Source organism: Montipora capricornis, chromosome 6 (genome assembly GCF_036669925.1).
Source record: "Montipora capricornis isolate CH-2021 chromosome 6, ASM3666992v2, whole genome shotgun sequence".
Taxonomy (NCBI): domain Eukaryota; kingdom Metazoa; phylum Cnidaria; class Anthozoa; order Scleractinia; family Acroporidae; genus Montipora; species Montipora capricornis.
In genome coordinates, this window is record NC_090888.1 from 16,091,490 (window position 1) to 16,103,989 (window position 12,500).

Sequence of the window (12,500 nt, forward strand, 5' to 3'; positions counted from 1 at the left end):
AGGTCATGCTGATCCAGCAAATCAACAAAAGAACTCCTTTTTACAATCTCCTGGTCAGATATACTTCCTCCATACAAACTACTCACAAATGTAATCCAAACATTGGGGAACTTCATACAAGACCTTTGAATGTGTTGTGGGATTTGTATTCAGAATAAAATTCACTTTGTTTCTGAAGGTCTTGAGGAGTCTGGCATTTTATTTCTGTGCAGTATATTGTGCATATTATGTTTTCAAACTCACCCTTAAAAACTTTAGGTTGATGTTGTTTAATCTGCTCTTTAGAAGACCATATAGGTTTCCTAGCATCAAATATAGGTAATTAGCCTATGTTATAGTTATACCTGAAACAACTTGCTTAGAAATACTGAACCTAAACGCGAGATCGCGCTCAAATAAATCGAATCTTGAACAGGTAAAAAAAAAGCCAAAACTCATCAATCGGTTGCAAACTCCTAGCGCAACCAACATTGCGTCCAGGAACCTCTTTTCTTTCTCTGTCGTGAAAAGAAATTTATCTTCAAAATTAATAGAATCAGTATTATCACGTACAAAATTGATTTTTAAAATTGATTGAAGTTAATTTTGGGGCATTAGGCTCTACATATTTCCAGAATTCTGATAAATTTACATAGTCTAGAAATCCAGTATAACATTTTATATCTTCATTACTACTTGAAAATCTTTCCAGACCAAATTCGAAAACTCTCCTTCGCCTTAAATTCGTGTAATTCTTGAAGCAGCCTTCCATTCTCCATCTTTATTTCTTCCATTCACTTGTCAAGTGTTGGCGCACCAAACACAACAGAATCTTGCTGAAATCTTCTGCAATTCCTTCGTGGTCTTTATAATCACGAGCACTCTCGGCTCTCGTTATCCCTTCAGATTTCTCACATCCCAATTTCAGCCCTTTCGCTCTACAGAGCGATCCTTCATCCACTTTTTTCTAAGGAAAGACCAATGGTACGCCTTAAGTCTCGTCTATGACCAACCAGAATCCGTTTAAAATCCGTCGGCGTGAAGTGTTCAGAAAAACAGAACCTGTTTCCTGCCGTGGCAAAGAAGTTATCTTATCTTTTCATTCGAATTTCCCACTTCGTCAGTTGTTGTTTGTCCGATGGAAACGCACGAAACAATAAATCGGGTCGATTTTCACTTTGGTTATTACATTTTGCAGCTGCGCAACATTTATGATCAATTTTTTGTCCTTGCTAACAATTTGCACGACTGAAGTAGCTTTAAATTTGCCCACAACCCCGTTCTTGTTTGTTTTGTCCGACATTTTCCTTAAGCCTCACTTGCAAGCAACTTCCGGTTTTTTTCTGGAATCGGAGTATCGGGGACTAATTCTTTGATTTTTCAAGGAAGGGGCTTTCAAGATCGAGGAAATGATTCGCTTTTAATCTTTACTAGGGGTCATATTTTTATTTCCTCGCCACAAATGTGAAACTTATATGGTTCCTTGCATGTTCAGACGTTTTCAACGACTTGGACCTCCACTAGGCTGACTTTTGAAAGGCCAAAAATTCACATGCGCCAGGTACGTGATAATTTGCATTCGCTCGAGGTAGTATTTGTATGAAATATATCAAATAAAGCAACTTTTCCAGATTGACAACAACAAAAAAATTGAAATCACAGGAAAATTAACGCTACCGAGCCGAAATAATGGTTTGCAGTCAAGGCTGCCCCTTGAATAAGCTTATAAAAAACACAACGATACAGGTAAATCAGTACTGTTTCTTTCCAAACTCTTGGGTTTTATATTTAATTTGTTTTCAAGAATACATTTTCACATGTATAAAGCTGTTCAAAGCGCTGAATTTAAACACACCATGGCTCACACCCTCACAAACTAAGCTGGTAAAATTACAATTGTGTCATATACATTTTCCTTTCATCCTATGGGAAAACCTGAGCAGTACTCAATAATAAGGGATGCGATTTCACGGAGGATAATGTGAAACATGAGGGTAAAGTCAAAGAGCCGGATGAGATGTGCGGCTGTGAGCGATAATAATAAGTGAGGTCTCGGAGTAACGGAATTTCATTTTGGAACAATGTTGGATTTCCATTTACTACAAACAGTGAGAAAATCAGGAAAATGTGAATGGAAGTGCTTCCCTCTTGCTGAACATTGGCATCCATCACAAGACAAGGGGTCTACACCAAATTCTAGCCAGGTTGTCAATTGCCCCCCACTTCTTTCAAATAACTGAACAGCCACCTCTGTAGTTGGAACAACATCTGGTGTCACCTTAACGGTCTGGTCCATAGCTGCTTGCATAATGTTATAATGTACTCTCTGTTCTATTATAATGTAGAGAGAATATGAACATACCGGTATTGCATTTTGAATATGAACATACCGACATTTTCCTGATTTTCTCACTGTGTTTGAAAATGTAGTAAATGGAAATCCAACATTGTTCCAAAATGCAATTCAGATATTCCGAGACCTCACTTATGAGTATTGCTCATAGCTACAAATTTAAGCCGGTTGTTTGACTTTATCCTCATGTTTCACTTTATCCTCCGTGAAATCACACCTCTTATTATTGAGTACTGCTCGGGGTTTTCCCATAGGATGAAAGGAAATTGTACACGACACAAGGTGCTCTTGAATTTAGACCCGAGCAAAGCTCCGGGCCCTGACGGTCTTCCTACAATCGTGCTAAAGACGTGTGCAAGGGAACTAATACCTTCTCTTTGCGTCCTCTTTAATTTATCTCCTTGCGGAGGGTAAACTACCCACCGAATGGAAAGACGCCCTTGTCGTCCCAGTTCAGGACTCAAAATGTTCCAGTGTCATTGAAAGTCTATACAAGATTGTGAGTCACTCCTAAAGGACTTGGACAGTCTGCATGGCTGGAGCGATAATTGGCACCTAAAGTTTAACAACTCTAAATGTGAGGTACTTACCGTCACTCGTAAGCGCCACCCATTTCGCTACCATTACAAGTTGAACAACATCTCACTTAAACACGTCACTCAGGTAAAAGACCTTGGAGTGACTATCTCGCCGGATCTCACATGGGATACTCACATTAACACTATCTTAGCTAAGGCCAATAGGATGCTCGCATTTTTGCGCCGCAATAGTGTTATGTCATTCACTACAGACCATAGGAAATTACTATATCTCACGTTTATAAGATCATATTTTGGCTATGGTAGCGAGGTTTGGGCTCCCAGTACGATCGGTAGTATAACAAAAATAGAGAGTCTTCAACGCAGGGCAACAAAATTCATCTTAAACACGCACTGGCAAGAGGATATTTCTTATCATGAGCGCCTTTCTCGCCTAAATCTGCTACCGTTAACATACTGGCATGAAGTGAAAGAGTTAATTAATGTTCTATTTCAAGTGTCGCGCTGGCCACTACACCTTTCCCATAGCTGATTATGTCAAGCCTAAAGGCACTCGTCTCACACGCCATAGCTCTGATCAAGACGTACTAATTCCCAAATGCCGCGCAAAACTCTTTCAATTTAGTTACTTTAATCGTATTGCCAAACTTTGGAATACGTTACCTATATCCACTCGTACTCTTAGTTCTCTTTATCAGTTTAAATCTCACGTACTCCAACGCTATTCGGCTGCTTTTCGTACAAACTATGACGTCACTAACTCTAACACCTGGTAAATGCAGTAGGTCGCATAATCTTCTATTAGCTGGTAACTGCTGCTACTAAGGACTTTTATCGGTTGCGGGAGGGGTTCATTCTTATCGTTTTTACAAATGGGATTTTTATACTTTTCATAATGTCTAATGTTTACACAGTTAGTATTTGTGTATTTTCCGTAAGGGCACACTTAATTTGGAGCCTCGCTCTGTTGTGTGTCCCGCACCTTGTCCTTCGTTTTTGTGTCTTGTTCATATGTATATTTTAGTCTGTTTACTATTGTAAGCATGGTGAAAGCGATTAAATAAATAAATAAATAATATAATTTTACCAGCTTAGCTTGTGAGGGTGTGATCCATGGTGTGTTTAAATTCAGTGCTTTGAACAGCTTTATACATGTGAAAATGTATTCTTGAAAACAAATTAAAAATAAAAACCCACGAGTTTGGAAAGAAAAAGTGCTGATTTACCTGTATCGTTGTGTTTTTTATAAGCTTATTCAAGGGGCAGCCTTGATTGCAAACCATTATTTCGGCTCGGCAGCGTTAATTTCCCAGTGATTTCAATTTTTTTTTGATGTCTCACTCTGGAGAAGTTGCTTTATTTGATATATTTCATACAAATACTACCTCGAGCGAATGCAATTAAAACGTACCTGGCGCATGTGAATTTTTGGCCTTTCAAAAGGCAGCCTAGTGGAGGTCCAAGTCGTTGAAAACGTCTGAACATGCAGGGAACCATACAGGTTTCACATTTGTGGCGAGGAAATAACAATATGACCCCTAGTAAAGATTAAAAGCGAAACCTTGTAGCCGCCATAACTCAAACTCCCTCCCCTCCAAGGGTTGCGTGACTTCTTCCAACCCCAGCTCTGATAGTTGAGGTCTCCACTTGTCCGTCCCATGGTGCGGAAGGGTTTGTCAATTTTTCATTTTATTTGATCATCGACAGAGGAAAATTGAACATTGATCGGATATTTACTGCATGAATCATTTCCTCGATCTTGAAAGCCCTTCCTTGAAAAATCAAAGAATTAGTCCCCGATTGGAAAGGTTCTGAAAGAGAATGATTTCAAATTGATTGGCTGCTATTCAATTCTTCTTTCTTCTTTTGCAAACAAAAATTAAAGGTTTGTATTGTCATTTTTAATTTTATTCGATAAGAAACCATGATTTTCATGTTTGTCTTTGTTGGAATTGTATTTTCAACGTTCCTTGGTAAAACCAATGAAACATTAAAAATACAAAACCCATTTTTTCATTTTCCATTTTTCATGGAAATCAAATGGACGGAAGACCCACGGACCGTTTTAGGTAATAAAATCATATTTTCAAAACTTTAAATGAAGTTAAAAAGAGAAAAAAGAAAAATTGGTGCAAATTTTCGTTGTTTAGTCCATGTCGCGTTATATGGCCAGCTCAAAAATAAACAACAAACCCTTAACATGGAAAATGGAAAATTGAATTGACCGAACTGTGCACGGACCTTTGAGATACTTGAAAGTGAGAAATGTTCACATGAGGTTGTTACGATAAAAAATGAAATACTCCACTAACTCAGTCATTTCACAGCTTGGCATCTTGACATCCAACTTTAACAGACTGTGCAACTTACTGTTTTTGACTACTTCTATCAAGGCCATGCCCAATGGATGCAAAAAAGCATTACATGTACAGGGGGTATCATCAGATAAACTGCCACATTCAAACACCATAATTTTCTGGTGGGAGTGGGCGGCGGTAAACAGGCTAACACCCATCGAGTTATTCATGCTAAATTATTTTATTATAAAATTCCATGGTATGGTGTTGCAGCATTAGTGTTTTCGGAATACCGGTACATGCAGTGCTATACAACATGGCTCTCAACTTACTCTCAATGCGCATCTTATTAGATTTTCTATGAGAATTAATTTTAGCATGAAATATCTTTTTTGTAGAACAAAATTTGCTTTTACTAATAATGTGTTGATAAAGATCAATTTATGCAAAATTATTGTTGCGGAAAGATGGCTATAAATACAATTAAAGTTTCATTCTGCCACAGATGCAGCACCACAATTTGTTTCAAAGCTCATAACCCATTTGATCATACCTTGTTCACCAGTCTTCAACACAAACCCCGATATGTGGTCCTCTAATATCAGTTCTCTGTCTGTTCACTTTTGCACTGTTTTTCAAAATTTGTGATATTAATATCACTCTCAATATATCTATAAATTCCAATATGCATCTGTCTATGAAACGTATTAAAAGTGGGCCATTCGTTCATCAAAACAGCAGCTCATTGAGGACCAACACATGTATATCTGTTTGAGTTTGTGCATAGAGTGATCTTGTTATGTTTTTTTTAAGTTCTATTCCTGTTTTCTGATGTTTGAGATTCATTATTGCACTTATGCTCGGACCTATTGCTGGTTGTAAAGCCTAAAGTTTGCGAATGATTAAAAAAAAATGGCTAAGACTCTGGTTTTCAGAACCTAGACAGTTAAAATGGACACATGAGGTGGTGCTGACCACATGTGTTAATACTGGGCAATTGCCACTAGGAAATTTGGAACGTGCGTTAAACCCTCAAGAGTTTAGTTTTTTTAATCGATAAAGCAAATTGATTTAAAAAGAGAAATTTCTAATTGTGACTTTTGTTGTGCTCACCGCATTTGAAAGGATTAGAATCGAATAAGATTTTCTCATATCATAGGTGACTAATGATTGAATCAATTTCTTATGTTGAAGGATCCATAACTGCACTAGCATAAAGTGAAAGCAGTCTGCGTTGTCTCAAAGGGGCACGTCTGGAAATATGGCAAGCTTAAAGCCGCTGCTTGAAATTCCAATAAGTACTGATAAAATACTCAATTCATGGAATTCAGGGTACCAAGAAACATAAATTCGTTTCAACACAAGATGCTGAAATTAAGCGTTTCTGAAAGGCACATAGCCCCCCAACTCTGCCAATTTACTTGAAAAGCATTTGTAAATGTAAAATGAAAATAAAATTAGTGGAAATACTTTGTTTATTGTGGAAATGCACTTAGCTATCAAGCTAGTTCATAGGCACCCCACTTTTAATAATTTGAAAGCAAGAATTCAAACTTCACAGAAACATGAATAAAAACCCCAACTGGCTGGAGGCAACCAGCAGGCTATTTACAAAGCGTGGTGGAGTTGAATCTGGGACAACGCGGAAACAAATCCAAACCAAAGGCAAGACCGGGATTTGAACCCATGGCAACTGCATGCAAACCCAACGCCCTAACGGTAACCACTGGACCGCACTGCCTCCCATTGATTTCAGTATTTTTTCCTTTGATGTTGCTAACTAATCTAGTGAGTTATTTAGAAATTAATTGTAAAGGCTGCGTTTAAAGGAGGCTCAAACTAGTTTCAACAATTTGAAGGAAATGTACATGATTACACGTTAAAGGATAGAAGCAGTTCTACAACAATCTATCACCAAACATCTACAATCGGCGTCAAAATTGTTGAGACACTCTTATCCTTTAGAGTCGATTTCTAGCTCGGCGGCGCAAATGGCCCCTCCCCCGCACCCCCGGGACAATGTTGTGTTTTTCTGTTTTTCTACGGGCCTTGTCGACAGCGGTACAACATTGATTAGGGTGGGGGAGGGAGGGGTATCCCGGAAACGTACTTTCTGGACAAGTTTTCTTTGCAAACAATGAATGTGTCGTTGCCAGTGTACTCTGTTGGCAAGTGTCTCAACTAATTTTGTCGCCGATTGTAGGTTGTGGTACCATACATGTCAAACAACAGTTCTTGCTTAACAAATTGTTCCCAATATTGTGACATCATAGGTGACCGTATCATTTGGAGATCCATTCAAACACTCCCCTCGCTTTGTCTTTAAATGCTTATAAATCTCAGAAGCGAACTTGGTGAACCTCATTAAATAGACAAAAATTTAAACCTAAAAAAAAGGCATCATCTCGAGGCTCTGGGAAATAAACTCATACAGATCCATCTATTTACTGCCCACAGCCTCGAGATGATGCCTTTGTTAAGGACTGAATTTTAATTATATCGACATTGGTCAATAAACGGGCTAGATTGAAAAGATTTACAGAGTTTTTATGCATGTACGGCTTTCCAGTTCCTTTGTTGACCTGTTATTATTATATTGTTTATTATGAAAAAGTTGGCGTTTCATATGATATCATAACATTCCCATTGCCTGAACAAGGGTTTCTAACTTACGTCAATCCTTCACATAAGGCTGGCATTCTCTTGCAGTTGTTGAAGCTGGATTGAGCCACCTGGAGAAGACATTTGACAGATGTGGAGCGGAAAACCAAAGTCTACAGGCGGGTTGGATTGCCTGGTCTGTGGACATGCTCTCCTGTAAAAGTGTATAAATGGTAGAGGCATTGAAATATTGTTTCATATTTTCTTTGGAGATCTCCCTTAGAAAATAACAAACCTCGTACACTTTACACGATAATGGCTTTCAAGTATAAATTAGTTAGCATCTCCTTTTCTTTAGTTGTACATATAGTAAATAGTTTTATTTCTGTTAATTGCTCGTAATATTATTATCTTACAAAAGTGTTATCAAATGTGAGAATGATATACACAGTAAATGAAATGGTGACAATAGAACCCACTGGAAACTCGGAAAAATCCGAGTGTTATCTATAGTTATTTTAACGTAGGATGCCAATGTATGCTTAAGTTAAGCTTTTACCTTGCGTGAAGTACTAAAAAAAGCAACTGTTGTTAGTTTAATTAGCCATTGCTCGGTGGAAAAACCACTTGTTTACCACTTATTGAGAAACTGCCTTTCTCTGGGCCATTCTCGACATTATATACTTCCTTCCTTTACTGAGTCGCCTTTTTGTGCATCACAATTAATGTTTCTGTCAATTTCTTTTGCGTGTGTGTGTTAAGGAAAAAGAATAGCTCTGGCTCAAGGTCCGTCCAACCCAGGGCAACAGCGTTAACACCACACGTAAATATGGCCTCAGGCTCATGGCAGGAATCTCAAGAACTTGGCCCCAATAAAGTTCAAGTCACCATTTTGGCTCCTGAGTGGGGATCCAGTAAAGGCGAACTTTCCTCAATCATCAGAGAGTTGGCTATACAGCTGGCCAAATTCCCAGAAGTCCAAATCACATACTTTTCACCGAAATGCTCTGAGGAGGATAAGAAAGTAGCTTTCAGCCATGGCATAAAGATTCTTGCGGCAACAAGACTTCCAGGGTTTGATGAACGGATGTGGCTCAGCTTTCCACCAAAGCAGTTGCGAATAGACGTCATTGTTGGTCATGGAGTGAAATTTGGTAGCCCAGCGCAAATTATCCGCAATTCTCACAAATCCAAGTGGATACAAGTGATACACACCGACCCCGAGGAACTACAAATGTTGGATTCGTACGACGACCATCCAATCTCAACGGGCGAGGAAAACCGCAATACTGAAGTAGAACTGTGCGAGAGGGCTAATTTCGTTGTAGCAGTCGGGCCCAAGCTGGCAGAGACCTTTCGCAAATATCTCCGCTTTTGTCAAAAACATCAAGATGTTTTTGACTTAACTCCTGGTATTTTTGAGGAATTTGTCGATGTTCAACACGTTCCTGAACACGGAAAATACTGCAGTGTCTTAGTGTTTGGTCGTGGAGACGCTGAAGACTTCACGTTAAAAGGATTTGATAATGCAGCAAAAGCTGTTGCGGCATTACCTGAAACTAGTCTAATGTTTGTTGGAGCACCCGATGGAAAACACGAGGATATTGCAAAACAATTGCTTGACTTTGGTATTCCCGAAAAGCACCTTCGCGTGAGAGGCTGTGTCAAAACCCGAGAAGCTTTGAAGCGATTATTCCATGAGATGGATCTTGTACTCATGCCTTCTAGTGTAGAAGGGTTTGGCGTGACAGGTCTGGAAGCTCTGTCAGCTGGACTACCTGTGATCGTCAGCAAGGACTCTGGCCTTGGAGAAGCTCTGAGCAATGTAACATTTGGTTCTTTCTTCGTCATTGACGATGAGGATCCCAACGCGTGGACAGCCGCTATCAAGGGCATGCGGAAGAAAAACAGACAGATAAGGCTTGATGAGGCTAAGGCTTTGCGTGACATCTACGGAACAAAATATAGCTGGTCTGAGCAGTGCAAAGATCTTCTCAAAAAGATGATCGACTTAGTTAATGGTAGGAATTAACAGTGTAATTCAGTCTCTTTATATAAAAATCGTTTCAAATCAAAATCTAGATACTTTGCTAATCGCCTTTTAGTCAAATAGATATCAACTGCGAATGACAGCTTCACTAGCTCACAATTTGATAAAAAAGAAAGCTAAAAAGTAATTCACTGGGACGGAACGCCTACAAGGCTGAATAGAAAACTAAATACACTCGAAGTCAGTATCATATCTTCATAGTCAGCTCGAATTGAGAGTATTATATATTTTTTTTTCCTTAGCTGTGAGCGATTCACGCATTGTTTGCCTTCATTTATTTCGACAGATGCTTCTTGCGAGCCTCAGATGCCTCCAGAAGCACAAGGCCAAGTAAAGAGAAAATTCAGTGAGGACCGAGAAGGTAAAATCATTAGGACAAATCAAGTGTTGGAAGGACGCAATACTCGAATAGAGCCTGTTTACTCACGTGATAAGGTGCCTTCTTTAACTGAGCAAAAGATACTACGTTCTATTTGCATGAAAAAAAAGAAGAGTTCAATTCCCCAGGGATTAGTTTCTAGACACTAACGTGACAGCGCTTTCTTTATTTGGTCTTTGTGATCTCATATGCCAATACACTGTTAACACTTGAAGACACTGATAACCACTGATGGATATGGGGGCCACTATGAGCATTCCCTGAATTTAAATTATGATAAACTCTCCAAATAATAAATGTAATTATCAACCTCAGTAGCTCTTTGGATTATTTCGAGTGAGCATCTAAATCTTTCCTGTCACCTTCTGTTTTTAAGGTAAAAACTGAATTCTGCCTCCCACCCACAATCTTGGACAAAACTCGTTGGGAAATGTGACACACCACTATAAAATGGTCATTCCCTCGTTTGTCTGTGTGATAAAAGATTAACTTCTCCATACTTTCCCCCTCCCCCTGATCCAATGTAGGTTAGGAAACGGCCAAAGGCTAGCACGGTATTTTTCACCACATTATCAACATTGGTATGGGGTAGAGTGGAGACAAAATTGAGAGTGCATTTCTAAGGGTTTTCACGATAGGTATTTTCCCAAGAGTTTTGTCCAAGATGGCAGGTGTTTCAGATTTTTACTTTCAAAAATTTACAGATATCTCCGATAATGGCCTTTCACAAAAGAAAGCACGAGAAGAAGAGAAAGAGGCTAAGCAACATGCAGGTAAAGTCATGTAAACCGAAGGAAATTGTAATCTGATTCTAAATTTAAATGAAAGAACAGCTCTTTGTAAGATCATTCGCTGACTGCTTTCAACCTCTTTCAAGTTTTATTGAATGACGTCTGAAACTACATGTAAGAGGTGGTTAATCTAAGTAGTTTCCAGACATCTTGACTGCTTTGAACTCAATTTGTCTACCTACGGAACACCTTAAGAGTGCTCAGGAGATTGTTCAACATGTATCCATGCATTGTGGATCGAATTAGAATTTTGACAGTGTTAGTTTTTGAGGAGAGGGGAAAACCAGAGTTCCCGGCAAAAAAACCTATCGGAGAAAAGAGAGAACCAACCACAAACTCAACCCACATATGACGCCAGGACCGGGAATCGAACCCGGGCCACATTGGTGGGACGCGAGTGCTCTCACCACTGTGCAACCCCTGCTCCCCAAACAAATTTATTTTAGTCTGTCAATTAGTACGTCTTAGATCTTTACTGCATGTAGGTGACTTTTTAAAGACGTTAAAACATCTGAGATGAGTAAGAAGGTCCATTAAGGTCCTCATCATGGAGGAAGAAAAGACAGTATTATGAGAAAATAAAGGAGACAGTTTTAAAGCAAGGGGTGGAGAGAAAACTTCATTTTTTAAATTTAATTTAATTCATTAATGACAGTTTTCTTACCAAAATGAATGGTGAGTTGAGGAAAAATCATAGACAAAAGTTAGGGTTACTCTGTAAAATGAGGGGGAGAAATTCACAAAGCAAGCTCTCAACCCCATGCACAATAAGGTTAACAAATGAAACAAACTCTGTGTGAAATTGAAAACTTTAATTGCAGAAACAGCCAGATAGTACATGTACGAGAAACGTAATCGAGTAGTAGTACTACAGCTGTACCCTCCACGCAACAAGACCAAAATATGGTAAATGCCAGAAACACTAACCACATTGAGTGTCCAATTTACCAAACCTGTGAGCATAGATGCTTGAGAATCATTTTTGTTGGTACACTGTATCCCTCTTATTGCAGGACCATGGTATAAATGCTGCATGGCAGAGTTGTGATTTAAACTTGAAAGACAGAGGAGACTGATCAGACCTCTTCAAGTAAGTTACTGTAGTTATGATTGAATGAATGAATGAATGATTGTCATGATAGAATGATTAGTTTTCTTTAAAATAAAAAGCAAATCACTGAATTCTGACAATAATTCTAGTGCAAACAAATACCTTTTGGAATCCATGCAAAAAAAAAAAAATTCAAATTCTTAAGAAATGCTTTTATTTACTTTCTTCTTAACATGAAAGTGATTTCTTCGTTCCATCTTCGGCTGGCATCTTGACATCCAACTTAACAGACTGTTCAATATACTGTCCTTGACTTATATTTCTATTTCAGAAGAACTTGATCAACTTGTTGTGTTACAATGCCATAGGCTATAATTTAAGAGCTCTTCTCCTATACCACAGAAGTACTTGTAATGTTTAGGCATATGTCATCTTCTACAAAGGCAATACCCTATGGATG

The 12,500-nt window shown here is 38.6% G+C and overlaps 2 protein-coding genes across 2 annotated transcripts in view; both read left to right on the forward strand.

The window, feature by feature from the left end:
• Positions 1 to 12,500, forward strand: part of LOC138053291 (uncharacterized) — a 361,907-nt gene that overhangs the window by 136,132 nt on the left and 213,275 nt on the right. The gene's annotated exons all lie outside the window — the stretch shown is intronic.
• Positions 7,901 to 12,037, forward strand: LOC138050913 (D-inositol 3-phosphate glycosyltransferase-like). Its single transcript, XM_068897163.1, has 5 exons — positions 7,901 to 8,002; positions 8,532 to 9,790; positions 10,106 to 10,180; positions 10,903 to 10,971; positions 12,003 to 12,037. Exons 2-5 carry the CDS (start codon positions 8,599 to 8,601, stop codon positions 12,035 to 12,037), a joined length of 1,371 nt encoding a protein of 456 aa, XP_068753264.1. The 5' UTR covers positions 7,901 to 8,002; positions 8,532 to 8,598.